The sequence below is a fragment of the Phasianus colchicus genome, chromosome 4, assembly GCF_987193195.1.
Source record: "Phasianus colchicus chromosome 4, bPhaCol1.hap1.1, whole genome shotgun sequence".
Taxonomy (NCBI): Eukaryota; Metazoa; Chordata; class Aves; order Galliformes; family Phasianidae; genus Phasianus; species Phasianus colchicus.
The window spans coordinates 27,206,160-27,233,318 of record NC_143439.1 but is presented as its reverse complement, the minus strand read 5'-3'; the positions used below and the strand labels follow the sequence as shown (position 1 = coordinate 27,233,318).

General features: G+C 44.7%; 1 protein-coding gene across 6 annotated transcripts in view; it reads left to right on the top strand.

The window, feature by feature from the left end:
• The window catches only part of AFF1 (ALF transcription elongation factor 1), a 58,477-nt gene that overhangs the window by 16,166 nt on the left and 15,152 nt on the right, over positions 1-27,159 (top strand). For 5 of the 6 annotated variants that reach the window (XM_031596657.2, XM_031596653.2, XM_031596655.2 and 2 more), the window contains 9 exons: positions 7,631-7,751; positions 8,167-9,072; positions 18,443-18,487; positions 19,214-19,300; positions 19,834-19,870; positions 20,261-20,312; positions 24,839-24,893; positions 25,024-25,061; positions 25,532-25,691. In XM_031596657.2, the coding sequence (XP_031452517.2) occupies positions 7,631-7,751; positions 8,167-9,072; positions 18,443-18,487; positions 19,214-19,300; positions 19,834-19,870; positions 20,261-20,312; positions 24,839-24,893; positions 25,024-25,061; positions 25,532-25,691 (1,501 nt within the window). Of the gene's footprint in view, positions 1-4,964; positions 5,374-7,630; positions 7,752-8,166; positions 9,073-18,442; positions 18,488-19,213; positions 19,301-19,833; positions 19,871-20,260; positions 20,313-24,838; positions 24,894-25,023; positions 25,062-25,531; positions 25,692-27,159 lie in introns of those variants that run through there. The other variant, XM_031596659.2, reaches the window with a different exon arrangement.

Sequence of the window (27,159 nt, the reverse complement as noted above, 5' to 3'; positions counted from 1 at the left end):
TACCTGCAATGAGCATTTCTGTGTGCTAGAAGAACTGATGTAGAACCAAGGAGTGTAAGATGTAAATCCTTGTTTTGCCTTGCAAAGTGGTTTCAGGCGGATAATGAAACATTTTCTGATATGTAATAGCGGATAGCATCTGGATTTTTTTTTCCCTGTAACCTACTTTTTTCTTAAGATCTGTTTACTACTTGTGATTTCTGCGGGGCCCTGGGGAAACAGTGAGTTCCCCAAACTGTTGGCTTTCCTTTACTGATTACTTTGGTGTGAGGTCAGGCATAAAAGGTTTGGCCCATTGGCTGGAAGTGGAGGTAGTTCCCACATCATCTCCGGTCTCTAAGGTTTACTTGTGCAAGACACTCTTCTGCAGCGTGTTGTAGGGAAGCAGAAACCTGATTTCACTGTTCTGTTCCCCTTTGGTAGCTTTCTGCTGCAGACGCACGGTTCTCTTGATGCCCATAAGCATGTTACCAATGAATTGATTGGCCTGAGCCACAACAAAAGCTACTCGGAGCAATATTTCAATGCAAATTTGGCACGGAGATAATAGCACAGAGGATTTATGTTAGCTGCCCTAGCACATTCGGGCCGTGGGTAGCTCATTGAAGTGGCATAGTTGGAAGATAGGTTACTTGTTTGGAAGGCCATGTGCTGTGACTGCAGCCCTTCTGCAACCCGAGGTGCCTGCGGTACCCCTGGTTAGTTAGGCACACACTTTCTCTAGTGAGGTTTGATCCTGGGCCGCTTCCTTATAAGCTTTCTTTGCACTGGGGCTGTGTGGTAGTATTTAGACAAGGAGGAGCCCCATCAGCCCTGTGCAGAGTGCCCATGGATAACATCAAAGCGTGCTTTCCAGTCGTCTTCCTCCTTATCTAGGGGAATCACAATGGTTGTTAGAGATAATTTCTCCCTTGCCCATTTATGCCTATTCTTTTAATCAGGATTCTCAACATCTGACATTCAAAAGTCACTGGAGAAAAAAAAAGATGGAGAAAAGTTTGGATTTATTTCTCCCTGTCTTCCTTCCTTCCTTCTTTCCTCATATCATGCTTGCATTAATTCTATGGAGATGTAAGTGTGTGGCACCCGCTGAGCATTTCAGAACAATTTCTTTTTTCTTATGCACTATTTGGTGGACATCTGGACTCGGAGCTGCAAATGTTTGATCAGAAGTGGCCCTCACCAGACACCCTATTAAATGCAAACAGACTGCATTTTCAGCTTAAAAATCTTGCACTCGTTTGAAAGACGGGATTCTTGCATGTTGATTGTGGTGTGTTGCTCTGCTGCAGAAAGGTATTGCTTTGTTTTGTGTTTGTTAAGTAGGATCGATAAGCACTCGTTAGCCCGGGGTGCTCCTAGAAGCCTTTCTGAAAAGCTCGTGGGCCCGCACGGTGTCTGACACAAGGGCTTAGAAGCAGTGAGGATGTGGGGCCGCAGGAAGGAAGATCCTTGTCTCTGGAGCGACTAGAGGCACGGGCTTCTCTGGCCTGCTTGCATTTTCCTCTCCTTCCCTCACCTACTCAGGAAGGCAGAAGCGCCTGCGGGGCTGGAAGGCGGTCGGACCGCATGCTTGGCTTGGGGAAGTCCTGAGCGTGGTGAGTTAGGCTGCTGTATGCAGAGCACTGTCTCTAAGAGACAAAGTGGGCAAGATTTATCATCACTGCTACCCGATGATTTACATTTTTCACATTTCCTCCTTTGCCTGCGCATCCAGATCAAACGCAGCCTTAAATCTATCATAGTTCTGACGCCTGGCTGCTCTTCTTGTAATTACTCTTCACACATGCACACCTTCCTAGAAGCCCTCCTGTGTATTTGCATTTAGATGGAGAATGACAACTTCAGTGTTCCCTGCATAACTTCTAGTTAACGCCTTTCCTGGCTGCATTCTGTTAAGCTCAGTGCACTGGGATTCTTAGGAGGCAGCAGTTTGGTTAAGTGCTCTTACTGAAGACAGCTAAGTGGAGAATATATAAACACTCGTGGATGGGCTGTGAGGCCTCCATCTTTTGCTCAGCAGTCCGATGCTGCCAGTGTAGATGGTGCTGATGCAGAAAATAATTGAGTAGTTGTGCCATCTGTTGCGCTGCTGCTTTGTTTTTTATCGTTGGTTTCTGCTCAAACTGCGTGTGTGCTTTGAAACAGTGCTTGATGATGTGAAAAGGACCTCAACAATATCCAGCAAGTCACAACGTGAGGGCGTTACCGTAAAGGAAAGGAAGGAAAGGTTGGGATGAGGCAAGTTGCCTGCTGTTCAGTGTGAATGTAACGTCTGTCTTTGATCTGTGTGTCTCCACCTCGTGGGGCGAGCTGCCTGGGCCATGCGTGGCAGCGTTTCTTTCCAAGTTAAACAAGAACGTGTCCCTTGCTCTTGGGAAATGTTGATCAGCAGCTTCTCATCATAGAAGAGAGGCTGCCCTAATGACAAAATGACTTGAATAAATTAATGTTTTCCTGCAGTTGTACTAAAAGGAAATGTTCCCTCTTAATGTTTATGAGGAAGAGGTTCTGCATGTTCGGAGGGAAGCAAGCGTCGTTTGTGTTTGCTTTTAGCCTTTCCCCACCCCCTTCCCTACTGCTGGAGTCATTAGTTTTGGGGCCAGTAGCAGATCTGATTACAATTAAAGCAAATATTACGCATTTTTATTTTTGTTTTGTTCTCGTAAGAGAGCACCCAGAACAGGAGGAGAGGCAGCTCTCTGTCCACAGCAGGCTATTTTCTGAGAGCGGTGTCATGGGCCACGTAGTCACACGCCAGCATTTGAACCTGCATTAAAGACAGCGGTGGCTCTGAGAACAGCTTGGGAGCACGCTGGCATCCTCATGGCTTGTGTTACAGACCACGATTCTGCTGTCGAACAGAGGCCTCTGTGCCCTGCTGTACAGGGCAGCACTCAGCCCAGGAGCATTTGGCCATCTCTGTGTGGAGCAAAACATGATTTAGGGGGTTTTGGTTTTTTTTGTTTGTTTTGTTTTGTTTCCTGTGGTGTGGAGGGGAGATCTGTGCCCATGTTTGCTTGCTGTGGAGCTCAAAACTCCAAAGGCAAATCGATCCACCAGCTGTTGGAAAGCAAGGATGGGGTTGGAGTAGGTTTCTTGACAGGCACACAGAGCTGCAGAGGTGATGGATGGCTGTCAGCTGGGAATCACCGCTGTGACATGGAACAGCCAGGGGAAACAGAGCAGAACTGATACTATGCTCACTTGCTGACTTGCAAGCCCCATGCCTACCCTACTAGCCCTGCAGCAGTGGCATGTCCTTCTGCTTTCAGAGTCAGGGAGCAGGCTTCATGGCAACTCATGGCATCCTTCCCTCCTGTGTCTCTCCTCCTCTCCTCTTCACAGCTTTGTAAAAGGAATTTATTGCTGGGAAGTGAACTGGGGGGTCAAGGAGGGTTCAGGGAAAGAAAAGGTCTTAAAAGGGCTCGCTGCTGCTGCAGCAGGCAGCACACAAAGTATGCTGCACTCAGTGTTGGGATGCAGATAGGGAAGAGTTGTGTTTTGGTAAATACTATGGCTGCAAGAGATGCAAGTTACAAGTGTGTTGGGTTTTCCTTTTGTTTGAGTGTAATCAGGAGCTCTGAAGAAAACAGTTTGATTGCTATGAATCTGGATACTTGCCAGCCCAAAAATAGGATATCCATAATCCACTGGGGATGCAGCACAGGGCTTGGGTAGAAAACATTTTGCAAGGTCAGGCTATGTGGCTTAGATTTTTTTGTAATTGTTGCTGTTAAACTGCTTGTGAGTGCTCTGCTTCTCCTGCTTTAAGCCAAGAACTTGAGAGATACTTCTGACAGGGTGTGATGTAAAGGACGTCTTTCTGGGAGGACAAACAGAAGAAGCCCTTAGGGTTTTACCTGGTGTTCTCAGTACCTCACACTGGTGTTCTTCCGCATCCTTTTCCATCAGTTTCTGCTCCCATATGTATGTGTACATGCATTGTATTTTATCTTAATAGAGATAGTGTTATTGCTGGGAGAGCTTGTGGTAAAGAGGATTAAATACACCTGTGGTACAAGAAATGTGCTGCTAATGCTTTCATTTGCAATTAATGCTCAAGAACTCAAAACAGTTGAGTTTTTCAGGTTTGTTGCTTTTGTTTTTCTGTGTTTTTTTTTTTGTTTTTTTTTTTTTGTTGGCAAAACACTTAAGCTGAGCCTTATGCAGCATCCAAGTGGAGGATGCTTTGCTTGCGTGTACCCAAGGTCAGTTTCACATAGCTGAAGAATGCTTGCCCATTGCCTGACATGAAGTCCCTTGAAGCCAATTAGAATATTTTTGCCATTTTCAGTGTGTTTGGCTCAGCTTCCTCTGCAATTTGGAACAGAATTTGATCAGAATTTCCACTTGTTTGCTCTGCAGCAGGGCCCAGCTGTGAAGTGATTCAGAATCTCAGCGAGATCTGCCAGCCAGGGAAATAACACACACACACTGGTACTGGTGTTCAGGGATTATCACTCTTTTCACTCTTAATTTGCTGTTGATAGTGGTGTGATCTTTTGTTCTTTCCATCTCAGGTTTTCAATTACTCCTGCAGGTACCTCACTGAACAATAAAACAGATGGTAAAGAGATGTTTTGTGCTCTAGTGGTGACTTTAGAGGCTTTTAAAGGTAACTGAGATTGTTGTGGTCTTGAGTAGGCCTGCTGGGAGGAGAGGAATGACTCTTTTAGTCATGAAAACACTCCCCAAGAGGCGTTAGTTCGACTTTGTGGCCCTTCCGTCTTCCTGCCCAGCCAAAAGAGGTGAGCAATCTCTCACCTGGGGAGGTAAAACAAGATGTAGCATCTGCTGCTGCTTTTGTCCTTTTGTTTTGTTTAGATGCATACTTTAAAGAGCTCTTTCTCAGCACGGAGCTGTGCCAGCTCAGTGACCCATGGCAGGAGGCCTGGATCTGAGGTGCAGTGAAGTTATCAGTAAAATGTGCTTGGGGAAAGGTAGTGCAATATCTATGTATCCTCTAGCCCAGCCAACACTGTCAGAAGTTCAGCGAGTACTGGGAGAAAACAAACAAAACCAAGCATGTGTAAGACAGAGTGCTCGATATTTACTTGAGGACCAAGACAGAAATAGCCACAGGGCAACCTGAGTCAAAATGCCTATTAGGAGGCATGAAGAGAGGGAAGGAGCTTAGCTCTGTGTAATGCTGTTACGTTGCAAAAAAGCAGATACCCTTTATGTTTGCTAATTTCCCCTACGTGCTGCCTGTACAATGATGAAACTGGTGGCTGAGAGCAGCCAGAGGAAAGCTGGGCTGGGAGAATGGCTGATGTTAAAGAAAGTGATGAAGAAACTTGTTTTAGAAAGTCCATTGCAGCCTGAGATGGGATTATGTCCAAAAGGTGCCTCTGCTGTTTTCTCTGAGAGGTGTGTGTGTGATGAAACAAAACTATGTGGCATGTGGCCAGAATGAGCGAATGTGCATTGTGTGCAAATGCTTCCAGGTCTCATTATGGCAGCAAATCTCTGCTTGTATCCCCAGGAAGAGGAGTTCATTGTAATTGTATTTCTTGCCACTGGTGTGGCTGGGATGGGGAGGGACTCAGGGAACTGCATGTTCCTGTTGGGTCTTTGTCATGGAGCTGAGCACTGTTGGTAGCCAGTGCACGGTGCTGGCTTCCATGGCCAAAAGTTAGGGCAGTGAAGGTGCTGTTGAGTCCAAAGAGAGCTCTTCTTGCAGGAGAGCTGTGCAACCTGCAGGGGAAGCCAGCAAATGCGGGATGAGGTGTCTGACCTCCCCATTGCATTGCCTTCTGCAACTACATGGGAAGTGAGCTGGGGGAAAGAGGAGCTGCTCCAGGTCAAGTCCTGCTCATCTAATAAATGTTCTCTGCAGTTGGTGTCCATGTCCTGAAATGCGGCCATAATCTCATTATGTGTACAGGGAGGTCCACTTTGTGCTAGCGGACAATGTCTTAGATGTTAGATCATCTTCTGGGGCTTTTCCATGTTTGCTCTAAAGGGAATTTCTGTGAGTTTACATGAAGAATATTTACAGAATCCTTTTCTACTTCCTGGAATGCTTGGAAGGTGATGTTTCATTCAGTAAAAATTTTCCAGATAACTCAGACAGAATCGTTTAGAAAATACTGTCAACATGAAATGCATTCATTTAAGAAATCGCTTGCACACAGTTTCGAGTAGTGGATGTAGCCACAATTTCTTCTAGCTCCCTTTATCAGTCTTCCTAATTTGTTGTCTTCTGCAGTTGGTATGTTGCTCATCTGCCAGCACTCATAAGGCAGCTGTGCAGCAAATTAATGATATGTAGGACATTTTTTTACTTGCTGGATGCCATCAGATGCACAGAGGAAATGTTTCTCTTGCGTATCGTTTTTAGCAGATAGATTGTATGTTTACCAAACCAGTGATGTGTGATTCCTTTTTATTTTTTAACTTGCATTGTTTTCAGAAGCGAGGTACGTAGTGCTTACTGGAAGCTTCTGGTTTTGCTGTGTTTGGGAACAGTCCAGCACTAGCAAAGTTGGAAACTATTTTAAATGTGCATAGTTTAACCCCTAAATATGTTTATCTGTCTCAGTAGAATAAGTACCTCCTTGCTGCAGTTCCATTTATGGAAATTTCCCACTCGGCAGCATCATTTCCAGAGCTCTCTTGGAGTCAGGAAAACCACACTGCAGCAGTCAGACCTATTCTCTGGGGACAGCTGAATTTTGATTATTTGACAGTGTGTGATGACTGAGGAGGCATCACTGTGGGCAAGATGTGATGATTCCTTGCCAGACTGGGACACACAAGAAAGTTTCACATGTCCATGTCTCCATGTCTCCACAGTCCATGTCTCACACACACAGCAGGAAGACTCCATGGAAAACCAGACCTTGCAAGATGAAGCTCTGCTGTGAGGCACCACTGCAGAATAAGGGGACCCACTGCTCTAACATTTACAGATACCTGAGAAGAAAAATCTCATTGGCAAAGTATGCAGACACAGGCATTTCTCTTCTCCTTCACCACCATGCTGCCTCCTGCAGAAATGCAGCTTGCAATGTCTGGTTTTCCATGGAGTCTTCCTGCTGTGTGTGTGAGACAGTTATATTGCTGTTTTGATGTAAGGCTGGTGAAGTGAGGGGGGTGTCTGTTTTTCAGGAAGAATGAAGTGCTTCTGTGTTGGGTTTTCCAAATTCCTGAGACCATCTCTTTAAACATGGTTATGTGATGACTTTAAATGCAGCTACATGGTTTCCTAAGTAAGCAGTGAGTATCCAAGTGGGGGTTTTCAAGCCAGTTTTTAAAGTTGGTAAAATTCAAACTCTGAAATTGATTTTTCTCCCAAGTGAAGAACTGAAGTAATGAGTAATACTTCTCAGATTGCTTTTCACCATTAGATGGATGATTATTTTCCTTCTTCCCACCTTTCTTGATAAATGGTGTTGGCAGTGGAAATCTGTGAGAAGGATGTGTGCTGTATGTTGTGTGTTACATTGTGTTGCAGTATTGCAAATACTAGGTGTGACCAACTTATTGCCTGTAATCAACCTGTGCATTTCAAGATGCTGTGCTGGATGTAGTTATCTGAAAACAAAGGGTTCCGCACAAAGTGAATTCGTTGATAAGACTGCTGTGAAACATTAACCATTCTCTCATTCTCTCTTTCCTAAAGCTTGTACAATGAGGACAGAAACTTGCTGCGTATTCAGGAGAGACAGAGGCGGAATCAGGAGGCTCTGCAGGAGAAAGACAGGTTCCCTGAGAACACCCCACTCTTTCCTGAGCCGTACAAGGTAGTGGTGAGGGGCTGCACGTTGGTCCCATCTACTCAACTGGGGATAATAGTGTGTGCACTTAAAATTCCACAGGTGGTAACATGCAGTGTGGACTTCGGGTGGGGCAGATTCTTTTGGAGGTCTCCTGAAGTCTGGGAGTTGATGGGAGAGTTCTCACGAGTGACTGGGCTACATATCTGTTTGCAGCTGTGGTTGAAAACAGGTGTGCCTTCAGCATCTGCTCCAGGGAGTAATACTGATAAGAGCAGCACGATCTGCTTTGCAGAGACTGCCTGCAGAAACAAGTTGACCTTGATAGCTTAACTTGTGGTGATTAAAATAAGATCTCAGAGGGTATCTCTTCTTAAGCTGGATCTAAGGGATTGGTTTTTTCTGTGCTTTTCAGATTTCCCACTCTGTTCTTCTGTTTCAGACTAATAAAGAGGATGAGTTGTCAAGCCGTATTCAGAATATGCTGGGCAATTATGATGACTTGCAGGATCTTATTAATGACAGGTGCCATCAGAATCTCATAGGGATACCAGAGAACGACGTTCCTCAGATTCCACAGAGAAAGCCCAATCGCCCATCCTTCCCTGAAAAGACCAGCCGTACGTTATCATCTTCATTCCACCATGCAACCCACTATTCACACATGGGACCTCCGGTCATTGCTCCTCCCCGTCCAGGCCACTACGCTCCCCACCAAAAGGCACAACCAGGAACAGGACCAGCTCCAGGCTGGCATGCCAAGAGTCACAGCTCGTTCAGCAGCTGGAGCCAAGGTCAGGAACATAAGCGTGGCAGGCCAGACAGTCATGCCAGTTCTCACCACAACAGAACTGACAGGCATCCTGGTGGCGGAGGTCGTGCTCCTGAACCTCAAGCCACTCTTTTGGAGCTTTCCCCATTGCTGCCATCTTTGTCTTCTCCAGTGGCACCCCTGTCACCTCTACATTCCATCCAGCACTCTAATTCCAAGTCACAGAACAGCAGCAAAGGTCATGGGCCAGCCTACACTCAATCACCTCAGGACCGAGCGGTGGGCTCACGGGAGAGTAGAAGTCAGGACAACTCAGCCATTATCTTGGCTGGCACCACTCAGCCTTCCTCTCAACCCTTTCCCCCACCTTTGCCATCAAAAACCAGTTCAATGCAGCAGAAACCAACTGCCTACGTCAGACCAATGGATGGCCAAGAGCAGGCTCCAGTGGAGTCACCAGATCTCAAGCCTCTGCTGGAGGAATACCACGGTGAACCATATGAAAACATCTCAGATTTGAAGGCAAGCACCAAGGTCAAGTTATCCAAATTGAACATCTCTTCTGAGCCCACTGAGGTGAGTGCAATTGTCAGAGGGCTTTGTTGCTGGCAGGGTTCAGCTGTGGGAAAGCAGGGCGTTGAATAACAGAGGCTGCCGAAACACTGATGGCTGTGCATGTTATCATTTCTAGAAGGTGCATTTTGAGGTAGAATTCTGCTTGGTTTTCTCCTGGATGGGACAAGGAAGAGAGAGACCTCCTTTGCTGGTACATCAAGTTTTATAAAACAGCATTGTTGAGCGTGTTTTGGGGAGCATTGCTGTGCTCATCCTTAGGCTTATCTGTGTCCTGTGGCACGTGGATCTCCCAGTGCTGATTTCTGGGATGTTTGGGTGAGGAGATCTATGGAGACACTTTCTAATAAAAAGGAATAGGGTGGATGCCGTCTGCTTTTCCTGGTAAAGTGTTGGAAGATGTTTTGATCAGCTGCAAATAGCTGTAGGCAGTTTCATGTGGAAAAACAGGAAGCTGGTAATGTAACATTGTCAAGAAGTTGTGAAAATAGTTTCATGCTGAGAGACAGTATTTGCTTCAATGTTGATTTGGCAAAACGAATTGTAACTCAAAGTGGGAAGAGCAGTGTGTTCTGAAGTTTATTATTTGCTTGACCAGATGTTTTACTCCTAGGGGGGTAGTAAAGCAACGTGGAGTCTTATCTTCTTCATTACCCATTCCTCATTACCCAAAAGTTTAAAAGCATCAACTTGCTTTATAACTGTACTTTTAAAGCCTGGTTCTTTTTGTATTTATTTTTTTCTCTAGAGAAAAAAATGGTTATTTGTCAGAAATGAGACTACTTATTCTCTCTCAGCTCTCTTGGCTCCATTTCTATATCCATCTTATCTTTTTTCACATCCACATGGTCTTTGTGTTACCTTGTGTGTGCATCTGCATTAATCTAAGCTAAGATGGGGCAGCTTTGGTGATGATGTGGTCTGCTGAGTGACCTTCTTTCCACTCACTTTCCATTAAGCACATATCTCTAGAGCTCAATGCATGTCAGAAATCCTGCACTCTAATGAGGCAGAAGTGCTATTGGTCTGTGGCCTAAGAAGAACACCATAGAAAGGGAGTTGAAACTAATGCAGGAAATGATTCTGTGCTAGACAGAACCCTAATTCCAATTTATTTACGTGGTTGGGTACCTGGATAAGCTCTGTGCTGGATGTGCGGTGTGAGATGGGTGGGAGAGTGGGCTGTTTGCTTTTAGGAAGCAGCTTCTTCCCTGTGATGTCCCTTGACATCATTTAGGAAAGCCATGTCTTCTAGCATGTGTTTTGTGGTTAATTGAATTTCAAAGGCATCTATCACCTGCAGCTGTGGATTCATTATGGGCAGCTCTTGCTCCTGGCAGCACTGAGGAGTTGAGCCTTCCTGTCTGAACAGATGATCAGATCCACTGCAGGGCAGGTGAATCCACAGCAGATAACAGCAGTGACTCACTTTGCATTCACAAACAGAAACTCAACATTATTTTCCCTCTAGTCTGAATAAAAAACCTTACATTTGGACTTTGTCCCCTTCTTATTGCTTCTGTTTACAAAGACAGTGGTGTCTTAAAAGAAATAGGCTTGATGGCAGGGCCAGGAATCAGCGAGGCTGCTTTGAGAGACAGTGTTGATACATCCTGAAGCATTCTTAAGGGCATAGAGTCTAAACAAATGTGCAGCACTGGACTTTTTTTCCTGACAGTTTTATTAATGTTGGTCGGTATCTCCTTTTGTCCCTTCTAATGAGACATCATGGGATGACTCTTTCACCTACAAAGTGGGAAGTAAATTGAGAAGCAACTGACTTAACAAATGAGATTGATTTCTCTCCCCTTTTTTTTGTTTGTTTGCTTCTGTTTGTTTGTTTGTTTTGCACCATAAAGTTAAGTGTTTCCCCATGACCCACTTCATGGTCAGAGGTGTTGGATGGGATTCGAGAAGGGTTTCCTTGCTTCACAAGCACTGCATAAATTTGTCTTTTTGTTGATTCACAGCTACAAAACAGCAGGTCAAACATGAATGACTGTTGTTATTCCTGGATTCTCAACTTAAGGCCCCAAGAGCAAGGAATGCTCTTGTTAAGCAGTAAAATGCATACCTACAGTTGTGGTTGTGATTAAAATCTCCAAACCTCCATCTGTACAATGTGAACTAACACACACAGTTTACAGAGGGTGAATGAATACATTCAGATGCAGCACTGGGGGAGTGGGTTCAAAATAAAATGAATCTGTCCTGAAAGGTTGGTGTTATTAGTGTGATCTGGGGCACAAGGTAATACTCTGGGAAAGCAGTATGGTTGATAAGCTGCTCAGTAAAGCTCCAGCTGTCCCTTAGAAAGCGGAGAAGTGTATATGTGACACAAAGATAATGTGAGGACAATTTCACTTGCCACATTTCTTCTGGGCACTTGGCCAGGATCTCTTAACTGCAGCACAGCAGCACTGTGTGGACTGGGATGTATGCTCAGCCTCTCCCAGTTAAAGCACATTTCTAGTAGGTAGTGTTAGCACTTGGTGGGAACCTGGGGTTACGATCAAGTGTGTCTTGAGCAACATGGCTCCTTCAGTTTCCCTGTTTGTAACCCTTGCATTGGCACAACTCAAAAGAGGATTAGAACTCTGATATTATGGGCTGTGTGCCCATATCCTACCTCTGAAGAATTATTTTTGGCTCCTACAGGCAAGTCCCATCTTCTGCTTGAAAGGATTAACCATTGCTGTCATTGCTTGCATCTTTGCACATGGATAGCAGCTGCTTTGATTGCAACTTTAGGAAAGCAACAATTCAGAGAAGGGAGCTGATTGCATAGAACTATCTATTAAAAAATTAGCATGGGAATGGAAATAACCGTGGCCAACTGCGGCTGAGCGCTGCAGCTGCATTTGCTGCTGTGTTTTGCCAGGCAGCTCGTTAGGGCAGAAGGCTTGCAAGGGGAAATGATCTGCCAGCTGCTGGGGCATAGGGATTGCAGTGGTGGCTACATAGCAGCATCTCAGAGAGGGAGTTGCTGTGAGGAAAAGCAGTAGGTGAAAGTACAGCTTGGGTTCCTTCTGTGCAGGTTTGTGGCTTATAACAAGCGTCACTGCTTAGTGTTGTAAGCAATAATGTGAAAAAGGGCAATCTGGGAAGGCTGAGAGCTTGTGACAGCCAGGTCTTCTGGCAGGGTGACTTCACAGCCAACCAGAGGTGATTTTAATTTCTGATTTATTGAAGAATTGTAACAGTAGCCATTCCACTACAAGTGTCTCTTATGAACCGGGGGGGCTGTGCATCATTGGGATATATTGCAGGGCATCAGGCAGCTGGATCTGGGCTGATGCTTGCTCTCAGGCATGACACAAGCAATTTGCCCAGCTTGGTTAGAAGGAATGGAAGTTCGGTGTCACCACTCCCTTGTGCTGGGCCCTGTGGTGCTTGAAAGTGTGCACTTCATCTTTGGAAGAGGGAAACACAGGACTTTGCTTGCTGCTGCGATCCCACATGTTCTTTGCAGTCCTCTGTGACTCTCTGAGTTGAAAACAGTTACTGCTTTTTCTGATCTCATGTGAATTGTGTTTCTTTTTTCTCCTGGCATGGTCTAGCATCCCCAGCTGCACTGCTGATCTGTCAGAGGCACTGATCCCAACCAGCATTCCCCAGGCAGCTGCAAGCACTTTGGATCAGACAGAGTTTGGGTGCAGTGCTGTGGGCAGCTTCTATGCTTCAGGTGCACTGAAAGGTTGTGGAACCCCTTTTTTTCTCTCATCTGATGCACTTAAAGTATGTTAGGAGGAATCAAACCCAATCCCAGAGGACAGGGGAAAATTATATAGCAGTGTTATTTTGTTTCTTTTGTGTTTTTTTTTTTTTTCAACTGAGCCAAAGCATGCAGCTAGAATAACGTAAACAGAAAAAGCGACTCGTTGTGCTTGATTTAATAGGTGGGTCCCACTGGAGGCAAAAGACATTTTTCCCTTGTGTGCCTCCTCTTTGGAAGAAGCGATGTGTTTAACCCAGGCTGGAAACAAACCAGCAGCCCCACGCCAAAGCAGCTGCAGCAGCTCACGCGGAACACCTTCTGCCAACCTGATGTGGATTTCAGAACTCTCCACACTGTTTCTTGCCCTGGTGCAAAGTACCAAAGGGACAGAAGTTGCCAGTTGAAACCGTACAGGGGGAAGGCAAATATTGCTAAGCAACCGTGTGCTTGAGAGTGCGTTTTTCGGAGAGGAGCCAAGGGAGCTGTACCTGGGAGCGTCACCGCGCTCACGGCTCAGCGCGAAGGAAGAGATTAAAAGTTCTTTCCTGGCAGAGCTACTACCAGCACAAAAGACACCGTAACCTCCTGACACCGATCAGGGCTGATGGGGGGGTGTGTGAAAACAGGAAATCTCCCTTGCCATGTAGGAAGGTGGTGAGTGATGCTGACAGAGGTAAGTGCTGAGCTGGCGGCTACAGCGACCTCACTTCTGGCTGCGGACTGTGGGCACTCCATCTGCACCCTAGGGGGCTGCTGGGGATAGAGAGCTCACCGTGTGACAAGGGAGACAGGTCATGCAGTGCTGGCATGGGGGCCGGAGACCAGGGGGCAGGCACGGGTCAACCTGCTGTTCCCAGTGCTGCTGGAGAGAGGGAATTGGCCTCATTTGAGTACTTTGATGGTATTCCTCTGAGTAACTTATTCAAGAGATGCATTTTCTTCCAAATTTATTTTCCTGTGTTGGGCATCACCTTAATACTCTCCTAACACTGATCTGAGCAACTTTCTGGTTTTGCTCTGTTTCCTAATGCTGTGGAAGTGGAGGGGGGTGGTTATCATGCTTCACGTTTTATTGCTCTTTGTGGACTCTGGTGAACTCAGGTGAAGGGCGTTTTGTAGCTCAGGGATGCTCCGTGGGTGTCTCCTGTGTCAGCACAGTGATGCGTGCTCTAGCAGCCTGCTGGTACTGCTCTTTCCTCCTGGCACCACAGCAGTTCTCGTGCCCTTGCCCTGTCCAGCAGCAACGAGTGACTACACCAAAGTGTGTGTCAGCTCTGGTTTGTGATGAGCGTGGTCAGAGTGATGAGTGACTTCAGAGGGCAGCTGGGACAGCCCCGTAGCATCATCCTGGTATTAACTGGTAGGGTATGCTGCGCTGTTTCTAAAATATGACTCTACCAGTGTGTTAATTTCTGAAATAACATCCAGAAAGTAGTGGTGTTCTTGCTGTGCTGTGCCATGCAGCTTAGTGTTCTGTGCTTCAGAGTGTCAAGTCTCATGTTTCATTCTGACTGAGTTCTAAAGAGGTAGTTGACTGAATTTTCCACAGTATCTCCCTCCCTCCCAAGCTTTTGCAGCGAATTTTCATCATCTCCATGACAAACATTTATTACTTCAGCAATAAATTAGTACCTAATTGATTATTTCAATTTTTAGGCAATCATTCTTTCTCTTCGGCTGCTTGAGTAGTGACTACATAGCAATACCTTTTCCTTATCTAAGAGTTAAGTTTAGAAAATCAGTTCCTGCACCAACAATATTTTAATGAGAGAGCTTTTCCTTGTGGTTGTATGGCCACACCTTTGCCAGGCACACAGCTGTTGGCAGCAGGAATAAACATGGTTGGTTTGTGTCACATCATGATACTAGACCCCAGGAGCAGGGCCTTTGGCACTGCTTTTACAACTGGAAGTTAAGAATGAGCCTTAAGAGCAGTGGTCTTGTAGCAGGATGTTTAAGGACACGCTAGAGGAGTGGCTGAGGAGCTTTGGGCACAGCTGGCTGCAGCCCTGAGGTGTGGTATGTGTTTGATATCCAGCCCAGGGATGCTGCTTTGCATCAAAGTTTGTGTGTGATGTACAGTGACACAGCTTCTCGTAAAGCACTGCTCTCACTTTCAGAGCATCAAATCTAAAACTACTCTTTTTTGCATGTAGATCAATTGTAAGACAATAGGAAAAGTTGCCTTACAAGTAAAAGGCTGTCCGTGTGTTTTTTTCCCATAGTTTAGTTCCTCAGCTTGGAAGCATTTGGAAATATTTCCTACATTTCCCTTAAGGTTTGAAAATAGCACCTAGACTTTCTCAGTTAAGAGAGTTAAGAGTCCTAACTGTATAGTTCTGTTCTTGCCTCCTCACTGAACTCAGATGAAGATCAGAATTGACAGTCAAATAATTTCTCAGGCTGGCAGCAGAGGGTTTGTGAAGGAAATGTGCGTACAAAATTACCCTTGTCATGCAAGGGAAACCACACTAGTGCTAAAATAATGTTGACATCAAAAGTCAGCCTGCTCAATGGCTGCAGCTCCTGTGTGACTTGGAAAGTGCTTCCTCCTACAAGTGCCCCAGGGGCTGTGACTCTAGCACTGGGTGTTCTCAGATAAACAGGAGTGGTCCAGAATGGCACGGTGAAGAGAGAAGGTCTGGGAAGCCTGTGCTCTGCTCTCAAAGTGGTGATCAGTGCTTTCGTTTTGAAAGTACTTCACTTGAGTACTGCAGAGCATCATAGAATCATAGAATGGCCTAGGTTGAAAAGGACCACAATGATCATCTAGTTTCAACCTCCCTGCCATGTGCAGGGTCACCAACCACCAGACCAGGCTGCCCAGCCTGGCCTTGATTGCCTCCAGGGATGGGGCATCCACAACCTCCTTGGGCAACCTGTTCCAGTGCTTTACCACCCTCTGTGTGAATCCTTTGTACTCACTGTTATTGGTAACAAATATCATAATGGACCATCTTTTTTTGAAAAGAATTAAAAAGTTACTGTGCTTGACTTTGGTCTTAGTAAGTAGAATTTATTTGCAAAGAATTGATTTGCCTTTAAGAGCCTAATTCCTGCAGACTCTGAGAAAAGCATGATCTTAAATGGTTGAATAATATTAGCAATTAGAGCTGGGACTACTGAGAAATTGAAAACTTCTGAAATATGTACCCCATCATTTGATTTTCCAAACTTGTGCTGCTTCTTTATTCAGTTTCAACATCTGGTCATTTTGGTCTAGCCTTGTAATTGATACAGTACTATGGCATATATGTGTATTAACCCCAACAGAACATTCCTACCCATGATCGTGAATGAGATTTTGCACAGTATGTGTTGACACTGCATGACTTTGTTTAACTTTGCTTTAGGAAAAGAACCCATCTCTGAGTGAGAAAACCACATAACATCTTTAAAGAACGTATTATTTCCTCTAGGCATGCAAACAGGAGTACTGTTGAATGTTGTGCACTGAGTATAGGGGTGCCAGGTGCTGAGATTGCAGACAGGCCACGTGCAAACTGCTCGTGTAGCACTGCACTGGGCAGTACCTCACATAAATGGTTTTGGGCTCTGTATATTAGTAGCATCAAGGAAAACGTTGGTCTATGCAAGTATTCCCATCCTGCAGTTGGGAAAGAAGTGTTTGTGTCCTTAAAATCCAGCTCATTTCTCAATCTCTGCGTAATCTTTGGTTTGACTTGCCACAACTTAATTCATAGCTTAAGGAAATTGTGCAAAGACTTAATCATCTCAACAACTTTTAGGTCAAATTCTTTATTTTTCCTTTTAAAAATTCCAATAATTTTGTAAAAAAAAAAAAAAAAACACAAAACAACAACAAAACAAAAACCAACAAAAGCAAACCAAAAACTCTCAGTAACAATTCCTCAACTTGTAAGGAATGAGAGGAAAATTGTGTTTTAGCAGCTTTCCCATGCTCCTTTTACTTGTTGCAGCCTGGTTGCTTTTCTTTTCTCCTTGCTGGCTGCAGTGATTCCCATGTGCCATCCGTTCTCCTGTGGTTTGCAGGGGTCTTTTTTCTACTGCTGCAGTTCTGATAGCAATGCTTTCCCTTTGTGTTCTGCAAAATCGCACAGGCTTCCAGGGCATGCTCTGCTGATAGCTGATGGATGCATTCCAGCCTGTTTTGTGATACAGAGCATGAGAGCATCCTTGGAGGTTCACCCTGGTGTCTGGCGTTCTTCTCTCCGTTCTAATGGTGAAAACCGTTGTGGTTGTCATGCAGAAATAAGTGTGAGGGTCAGTATTTGTATTAAAATACTGAAATATTAATCGGGAAGCAGCTCTAAATGGGAACCCAGTGGTATTTTTTTTTAGCATTAATGTTGGTGAACTTTTTTACAGTGGCAAAGTTAGGAAACAAAGAAAGATAATGGATGCCTACTTGGTGGTGGTTCCAAGGCGTTTCTCTGAAGTGCAGCATTATAGCTGAATTGCTTTTGCAGTTATAATTTCAAATGACAGAAGGAAGGGATGCCATCCAGAGGGACTTAGATAAACTTGGCAGATGGACCCATGTGAACCTAATGAGGCTCAACAAAGCAAAGTGCAAGATTTTGCACTTGGGTCAAGGTAATCCCAGATATGTATACAGTCTGTATGAAGAACATACAGAGTTCTTCTCAAGAACTCTTGAGAGTAGCCCTGCTGAGAAGGACTTAGGGGTCCTGGTAGATGAAAATCTTAAAGCGAGCCTGCAGTGCTCTGGCAGCCTAGAAGGCCAATGGTATCCTGGGCTCCATCAGAAGGGTGGCCAGCAGGACAGGGAGGTGATTGTCCTTCTCTATTTTGCCCTCATGAAGCCTCAGCTGGAGTACTGTGTCCAGATCTGGGGCTCCGAACAGGAAGGACGGGGAGCTGTTGAAGAGGGTCCAGAGGAGGGCCAAAAGATGATTCAAGAGCTGGAGCTCGTCTCCTCTGAAGACAAGCTGAAGGAGCTGGGCTTGTTCATTTTGGAGAAGGCTGTGGGGAGACCTCATTACGGCCTTCCAGTATTTAAAGGGAGTTTATAAACGTGAGAGAAATTAACTTTTTACACAGGAAAACAGTGATAGGACAAGGGGGAATGGTTTTAAACAAACAGAGGGCAGATTTAGACTGATTTAGATCAGTCGGAGATTTTTCATGAGAGGATGGTGAAGTGCTGGCACAGACTGCCCAGAGAGGTTGTGGCTGCCTGTCTGGAGGTGTTTGAGGCCAGGTTGGATGGGGCTCTGGGCAACCTGATCTAGTACCAGGTGTGGTGGTTGGCAGCCCTGGCTGTGGCGGGGAGCTTGGAACCTGGTAATCCTTGGGTTCCCTTCCAATCCAAGCTGTTCAATGATTCAATTCTGTGATTCTGTGATGTTCATAGGAGTCAAGGATCTGGTGCACAATGTTTCCACTCAAAGACTTATAAGTGGTCTTTAAGTGTGTTTTCTCAAGCTTAGGGCTTTCATTTCTTTGTTGGCTGAGTGCACGTGGGTGTGTAGAAATAATCAGGAAGTCACAAAATGCAGAGAATCTTAGTGGCTGATCCTTCTGGAAGCCTCTTACTTTTTACCTTGTTTTTTTAAATGGGTTTCCATGAAGTTTATATAATCAGTGGTAAGCAAACATTTGATGAGTGCATGCCTTAAACTCATTCTTCTTCCCTCTTTTTTGTTGTAGCAAACCTTGCCCAGTGATAGCCAGTGTGTTGAGGAAATTTTGAAGGTAGGTGCTCTGAAATACCAGGTCTCCATGCTTAACTCTGTTTTTCCCACATTAAAATAGTATGAACAGAAATCCTGCTGTGCTTCAGTTTATTATCCAGAAGAAGTGGATCTTTGGGTACGCTGCAGAGAATCAAAGCCACCAACTCCGGTGACAGCTGGAGGTGTGGCACTGGGCTTCCTGCCTGTAATGTAAAAAAATGTAAAAAAATGTAAAAAAAAAAAGCTTGGTGCATCCCAGGATGTGTCACGTACTGCAGCTTGGTGCAGCCAAAGGGAGCAGTGTGGGTTTATTTCCCTGTAAGTTTTCGTGCCTTACTCTATTCTTGATTGATAAGGAACCTGGAAACACTTCTGAGCTTTCTTAAAAAAAAAAAAAAAAAGGCAACTGCAAATTCCAGCCCAGTAGAGATTTTAATACTGCAGTTGATGTACTTGCTGCCAAAAGTACAAAATGCACTTTGCACAGACATGCTCCCCACACACATTTTCTTTCAAGCCTTGAGGCAAACTGTGCGGTGCAGCTTGAGCTATGCAGGTGTTCTTGTTGGGAGTGAGCCCTCTCCCTGGGGTGGGTGCTCTGCCCAAAGCAGGGCTTCTCACCACACCACACTATCTTCAGTGTCCACAGGAACTTCAGGTAGAGCCATGCAAGTCTTAAGCTTAAAAATTCACCTGCGTGTATCAATGGAAATACTGCATTTTGCTTCTCTCCATCTCTTTCCAGGAAATGACACACTCATGGCCACCTCTCTTGACAGCTATTCACACGCCAAGTGCTGCAGAGCCCTCCAAATTCCCCTTTCCAACAAAGGTAAATCAGCCTCTTTTTCCAGACTTTTTGATAGATTAGGGGGGTTTCCTAGCTCTGGCACATGCTTCCATCTGATTTTTATCTACCTTTCATAGATGAAGGCTGATAGGAGAGATTCTCTTCTGTAGAAGTCTGATAAATTAAAGCACAGTGGCTCTAGTTGAGACTGCTGTGCAGAAACATGTTCAGCATCATGTCTCTGTCACAACACAAAAAAAGGTTTGGTCTTCGTTTTCAACAAAAATATTTGATGCCTGCTTTAAACAGAAATATTTGGCAGCTCTGCTAAAATGTTCTATATTTCTTCATAAAGGCACATACCATGAAGGTGCCAGCAGCGCATTCCTGACGGCAGCAACACATGGCAGTTTGTCAATGCTAAAATACGTCAAAGCAGCTGAAACTCATAGGCAGCTCAAAGGCAAACTTTGGCAAGGCAGGCTTTTATAACACGCTGAAATCACTGATATGTAGCTATTAAGAGAGATCTGCTTGTTTTATTCTCAACTTTTCGCTTTGTCTTTTCTTTCCAGGAATCGCAGCATATCACATCTGTAGCACAGAATCACAGTAAGTAGAAGTCCAAATAACACACAGTGATACGTATGAACTGGCAGATAGCTTTGTGTGCTGTGTTAAACACTGGGGAGAGTATCAGATGTTCATCTTGATTAAGAAGCCAATTTCCTGGGCTTGGCTGAATACTAAGGAGTTTAGATAGTGCTTAGGAGATTGTGTCCTTTACTTACCTGGAAATTAAGGCAGCAGTTCGGCAGAGAACAAACAGTGTCCTGTTAGGAATTCTGTTAGGAAATCCTATTTGGGGTGGTGAATAATCCCACTGGCAAACGATTACACCCTGGAAGAGAGAGACTTTCTAATCTGACACTCAAAGCCCATAAGGTAAAATATGGTTCACATGGGGCAAGCAAAACCAACCACTTCGTTTTTGATTTACAGAGCAGTATGACGCACCTTCCAAAACGTTGCCTAGTTCTCATCCAACAATATCGTAAGTAACCAACCAGACTCACTTCCCATGCTCTACTCTGCAGTTATTTGAAAGAATCTGTAAAGAATTAAAATTTGGCTTGCTTGGTGTTTCTGAAGATTGAAGTTTTATCAGTTTGGTTTTTCTCAGAAAATTTAAACTGAGTGAATTTACAACAAACTCGAACCACACAACTATGAATGCACCAAGTGGAGGGATTTTGCTCTGTTGATTTGTGGCTACTTAATGTCATCACATACTGTGCGTGTGTTAGTAATGTGTTAAACTGATGCAGATTGCAAAGGAAACAAAGTGAAGCTGATCCATTTTGCATAGCATTGGGAAGTTTGTGAAGGTTCGTAAAGCGATGGGATGGAATTTGTGAATGCTTGAGGTGATATATTGAAGAGATCTCGTGGTCTAATTTTCTTCAACTGCCAGGGAAAAGTTCCCTAAACAGTGTTGTACTTCAGTTGTTTTAATTAAAACAAAACAAAAAAAACCCAACAACAACAAAAATAAAACCTTTCATGCAAAGTTTCTAAAAACCTCAGCTTACATTCTCTATAGCGGGGTGGATATGAAGTTCCTGTGCCTTTTCTGTATTTACTTATTTCTTCTCTCTTTCTGTATTTCTTTTCCCTGTCATTTTATGATTCCTCTGAGCAGAAGGCTTTGTAGAATTTGAACCTGAATTTGTAGAAGTTTTTGCATAATCACAGTTTTGCGAAGGCAGGGAAGGAGTGCCAACTGATGCATCTGTTGCTTCAATGCAATTATTTAAGCCAGTGGAAAAGATTTGTAATAGCAGAAAGATAACTTGGATCTGTTCCGGTGGGTTAAAGCGGTTATCTACTAATTAGGTTAATTACAGGAATTTCTTGACAGTAGTTTTGTGCAGGCTGACTTTCAGTCCTTTGGGATTAAGCTGGCCAGATGGCAGTATTGTTGGGTCCTGAGCCCTGAATAGCAGAAACCATTCCACATCTCCAATAGGAGGCTGAGTTATCTGTGTGCAACCATTGAACGCCCGTCAGTTCAGTGATAATACAGAGCTCATTTGACTTCAGGCTGTGTTATTGGAGGGCTGCAAGCTGCAGGCTACAAAGCTTAAACCAATTTCCTTTTAAACTTTTCTTTATGATGAATAACTAAATCAGTAACAACAACAACAAAAAAGCCTGGGCACAGATGAGAGGAAGAGTATCTCCCCACCTCAAGATTTCTCATTCAAGCTCTTCGTGGAAGCCTTCTTGACCTGAGTGGTCAGCCCAGCCAGAAGCATCGTACTGCTCACTGTCGGGAGCATCTTGCTGAGTCTCTGCATTTAGACCTTTCGTTGCATGAAGACAAATCAAAGCCCTCTGGAGATGGCTAGAAAGAAGGAATGCTATTCCACCTCACCATCCCACCTCAGAGGATGAAGAGAACCTGTGGTCACTGATGTCCATTGTTAAGTGCAGTGTCTGTGGCATCTCAGAGCCAGCTCTCATGTACCACGGACACACTTAACCTGCTTAATTGCCTACAAAGGCAATTCAAGCCAGAGCAGCAGAGCAGTTTACATCCAGAGGGGAGCAAATTGAGATTTGCCCGAGGACTTACCCACATTTTTCCCTTCAACTGCTACAGCCCTCCTTTTTTGTTTTTGTTGCTCTCTGCACAACAGGGCTTTCTTTGCTCTGCAAAAGCCACGTGACTGTCTGAGAGCTCAGCTGCCCGGCATCGCTCGTGTTACCCAGCGTAGCAGGCTGAACAGAAATGATGCTTGTGCCTCTTAATTAGAGGCTGAAATCCCTGTGCATCTGTGTACCCAAATTAAGCATTCAGCTCCCTGAGGGTGCTGGGTTCCCAGATGGCTTTCATTGTTGGATGCAGCCCTTGCACTCACAGCTGCCTGTGCTGGAATGGGGAGTTGCCAGCCTGGCGTGGTGGTCGGCAGGGAGGGAGCAGCCCCTGCTTCAATGGAGCTGTTTGGCAAAGCTGCTCTGGTTTCAGCACTGCTTGTCTGGTGAAAAGAGCTCTTTCTAAATAGATTTGCAGGGAGATTGATGGTGTGCACATAAGCTGCTGGTCAAGTGAGCAAGTGAGAACTTGACATCTTTCAAGTGCTGAACTAATTAAAACATTATGATTATTAGAGCAGATTTATTTTCTTGAACCAGGCTATTTGACAATTTGTTGAAACTTTGTTTTGTGGAAACTAGCTTTGTCTATCCATGTGAAAGTATGACTCATTTAAAGCTGCAGTGTTCCTCCTTGATCCTGAATTGAACTTCAGTAGTGCAATGCTCTTGCACTCTCTTTTTAACTTAACAGCAGCTCAGGCAAAGAAGGGAGATATAAAAGACTATCTAGGTGGTGCCTCCTTGTGATATCTCTCACCTCTAAAGTGAATTCATCTGCGGACCAGATGCATCTGTGGACGCTTGAAGCAAAGCAACCCAAAAACCAGAAAACCACTTTCAGGATGCAGGGAGTTGTTTTCCATCTTGGTGTCTTTTATTGCTTCCCTCCAGTGTTTACTACAAGAAGAGGTCCACAGGGGAGGTGTGTACAGAAATGAGGCTCTAGAGGCTGGGAGATGGAGGAGGGATAACCCTGAGGGAAGGCAGAGTCAAAATGCCTGAGCAAAGAAAGCTCATAGCTCTGTGAAGGTGTCAGCAGGCAGAGCCCTCACGGCACAAAGAGCCTTTTCTGCATGGGTTAGAAGAAATGGGGGCTGTGGGTAACTGCAGTCCCTGCAGAAGGGACTGACCTTGCTGGTGGGCACAAAAAACCTCGGGTGTTTCTTTGTGCTGTCCTGCTCTGTGCATCCCAGCTTCAGTCTGACTCAGACGGGTGTCATGCAGGCAGAAACAGAGCCTTTTGAGACAGGTTTTTTCTGTGAACTGTACAGTAGTAGCTGCATGGACACGTTTCAACAACAGAGCTATGAACTGGAAAAATAAACCCCCAACAGCAACACATTGCACTGTTGGTGCTGTAGTATGTGTAGTTTGTCTGCTGGGCTTGGGAGGGGAGGATAGGAGGATGCAATTTCTTCCTTATGGTTTGGACACCCAGATATTTGTCTTTGCATCCACTCTTGAGTTTTGAGAGTCTTGTAAGTTCAAAGTAAACTGCATCAAACAGAGTTGCTGTATCATCAGAATCAGCAGATGGTGTCCAGCACTGCCAGCTCTGGCATCTTTGGAAGGAAACTGTGCCAAAGCATACATCTTACAAAAATAAGAATGCACCCTAAGCTAGCAAGGTTCTATGGGATTCAAATATGTAAATAAAAAGATAAGAAGAATTAAGCGCTCCCATTTTCTCATCTTCCAAACCAAGAATTTGGAAGTGTAATATTTAAAAGAGAGACAGCCCCTCACTCAAATCCCACCAGAGAAAAAAAAAAAGAAGAAGAAAAAACATCTAACCTGGCAGCATTACTAGGAAGAGATGGAATTGGATGGATGATGTTCTTCATTTTAATGGTGCAAACAAATGGGATGGCAGTGATGCAGGAAGATGGGAGCATGTAATTCAGTAGTGGAGCCTGCTACTGTATTTGGGCATTGTTTTCCACTGAGACTGAAGATATGGGGTGTTCTCATTAGTGGATATTAAGTTCCAGGTCACCCAGGTCCAAGCATGAAGGAGTCAAGGACTTGTCTTCCTTTAGAAGGAGTGGACAGGGCCACAGGCGTGTTGGGAACTGATGTGCTGTAGCTGCTGGTATGTGGCTGTAGAAAGGTGTGGAGTTTCCTGTAGGATTTCATCATCCCATGTGCTCCAGCTGGGCTGGACATGCCCTAGAAAGTGGGTGCTTTTCCTTCTGTGCGAGCAAGAATGTTTGCAAGTAGCAGCAAATAACAAACTGCCATGCTGTGGCTTTATGCAGGGGGGCTAGATTCCCTCCTGAAGCTTTGGAAGCAGAGGACTTGTTACTGGTTCTGAAAGGAAGCTAAAGTATTCATCAACATAACAAGCCTTGAGAATAATTGCTGGAATCAGTTCTCTCTTTGTTGTCTATGTGTAATTCCCATTAGCTCTGATACTAATGATGGAGCTTTTTGTTTGAAGGAAAGATACAGCCTTTGCTTTGCATTGTGGTGCTTGAATCTGCTGCTTGGAAAAGTTCTGAGAGAATGCCCGAGTTCCCCTTCAACCCAACTACTGACTGGTGAAATTGGAAGCAGCAGTTACTGGTTGCAGCCGTAGGACTCAGTTGTGTGTTTGAAAACACAGCATCCCACTCTGTCCTCTGGCAGCAGTAGACCAGATCTCACCTGCCCCTTGCTGTACCAGTACTGGGCTTCTTCAGCAGCTGTCTGCATGCACCCGGTGATGCTTTGCCCCGTGGTGCAGTGTGTCCTGAGGTTGGGAGTTGTGTTGTCATTCCTTCTGGTGCCCATAGGATTAGCAGCTTGAGCATGCCAAAAGTAAAATAGGATTTGGGAGATCTGTTTGTTTAGGAAAGCACAAACTGAGTCATCTCTCGGGGTCTGCTGCTTGAAAACGTGTCTGCCCTGGCTGATGTGTTTCTTCTGGTTGTCTTTCAGAGTGCTCCAGGAGGACCTGCAGCTCAGTGATAGTGAAGAGAGTGGTGACGACCAAGTCAGTTTTAGATGTTTTATCCCCTCTGCACACAGACATCCCATAAAATCATCACAGCTTGTCGCGTTGCTCTGAGCTTCTAAAGCTAACCTTTCCTTCCCCTCTCCCATTTGTTTTTTGAACAAAACAGGTTGTTGAACAGCCACCTTCTTCACTTGATCCTCCAAGGTACATGTTTGTTCCCAAACTGCTAACTTGGAGGAGGGGGGAGAACTTTGCTTTTTTGTACATGAGTGAATGGGAACGGGTTCCTTTTTCTGTTCTATATACGAGCTCTGGTTTGTAGCTGCCTGAAGCTGCTGTCAGCTGTGGTTTCAGTTGTGTGGGGCTTTACAGAAAGTTTAAATTAGAAATAAATAATCCAGGCAAGCTGGATTTTGCTTTTGAACCAGAATTGTATTCCCCCTACTGTTCTCCCTTTGCTGTGAGTGGAAGTTGAAGGTTTTATTATTTCCAGAGGTTTTTTATTCTGATGTTTTATCTGTGAATATGGCTGTGTTTTCCTTTGGCCTTCTCACCTTTCTTCCCAGTGCCAAAATAAGGGGTTTAGGGTTTTATTTCTGGATACTGCCATATCAATATAATAAGTAACCTTCACGAGTGCTGCTTTCTAATTTTGTCTCCTGGTGGCCTTGCAGTGCCCTGCAGTCCCAGCCTGAGAGCGTGGCATCAGCACATTCCAACAGCACAGAGTCAGGGAGCAGCAGTGACTCAGACAGCTCTTCAGACTCTTCAGAGACAGAGAGCAGCTCAAGTGACAGTGAAGCCAACGACCCTCCGAGAGTGTCAGCTCCTGAGGTGAATGCAAAGTAAATGTAGAGGCTGCTCAATGTGGACTCACTGATGTCAGACCTGAAATACCATCATCCTTCAGGTGTCCCAGTGACACCTCTGCTGCATCATCAAAACTCCTCTTGCCTTTTGCTTCTCTGCCAGAATTTGTCAAACAAATAGCCCTCAGTAATAGCATAAATAGACTTTTACGTGCCTAACCTTGAAGGGCTCCCCTTCTCTTTTGGCATTGTTGGCTGGCATTGCTGGAGAATTTATGCCTTCACCTGTGTGTGGTACCTTCACTATGTGTGATGGTATTTCAGGTGTAGCACAACCAAATTGCAGGTGGGAACTGAAGCTTGCCACGGTGCTTGGGACCCATCTCTGGAGGTGCACCTTTTCTGGAAGCTGCTGCTGCCCCTCTTTAGTTCCTGCGTGTGAGTGGCAGACTCAGCTTCTCCCAGATCGCAGCAGAAGGGATAAGACCTGCAGGAAGGGCAGGAATGTGCTTAGCCTTGCTTCTGTTGGGTTTGGCTCAGATAGTGCTGCACTGGCATTTCTGAGGCTGTTATGGGGAAACGCAGGGAAATAGAGCTTAGTGCCTCAAAGTTGCATAATAACTGAGAGTGTGCAGCTTTTAAAAATCTGCTGCAACTGTGTTCCTGTCCCATGGTTTAAAGCAGTCCTCCACTTTAGGAACATTCTTGGGCCAGTGGGAAGTGCATGGTTCATTCTGATGGACCACAGCTTATGTAAAGCAGTTCACTGGCCATTCTGAAGGATTCTCACGAGGCCCAAAAGCTCCATCGTTTACCCCCCCTGCCTTCTGTAGCTGATACTTTCCTTTCTTTTACTTTAGGAGCACTCTAATGTCTCACATCTAACACCCTTCACATTTCAGCAGTTCAGTTACAGACTTTGCCTTGTGCAATGGGAGAAACAGATGTTGCCTTCTCATACCCAATTGTGCCTGCTTTATACTGATAATGTTACATTATTAGATTATTCTCACTCTAGTGAAGTCCTAGCTATTGTGAACTGACCATTTTATATCCCTTTTTATTCAGCAAACTCATGATCCATTTTGCACAAGGAACAAGTTAGTGCTCATGGCTTGTTTTTATTAGATCCAATTCTTCATACGAGAGAAAATCATTTAAGAAATATAGTTAATATTTCCTTGTTTGTATTTTGTTTTTAAAAAATACTGTCTCCTTATCCTTTGTGTTTGAAAAGGCTGAACGCCCCTGTGAGGGTGTAGATCACACACGGTAGCTGATGATAAGTGCAGAAAAGGGTCAACATCTGCCACTGTCTGATAGCTGCCTACTTACATTATAAACCAAAACTTATGAAGTTCCTAAGCGAGGTCTTTATAGTGTTAACAACAACAAAATGCTCCTGAGGGGCTAATAAGTTAAAATGCTGGTGAAAGTAGGGAAGAGATCATTATCTAAAAACAAGAATGGAGTGTTTTGTTTTTTGTTTTTTT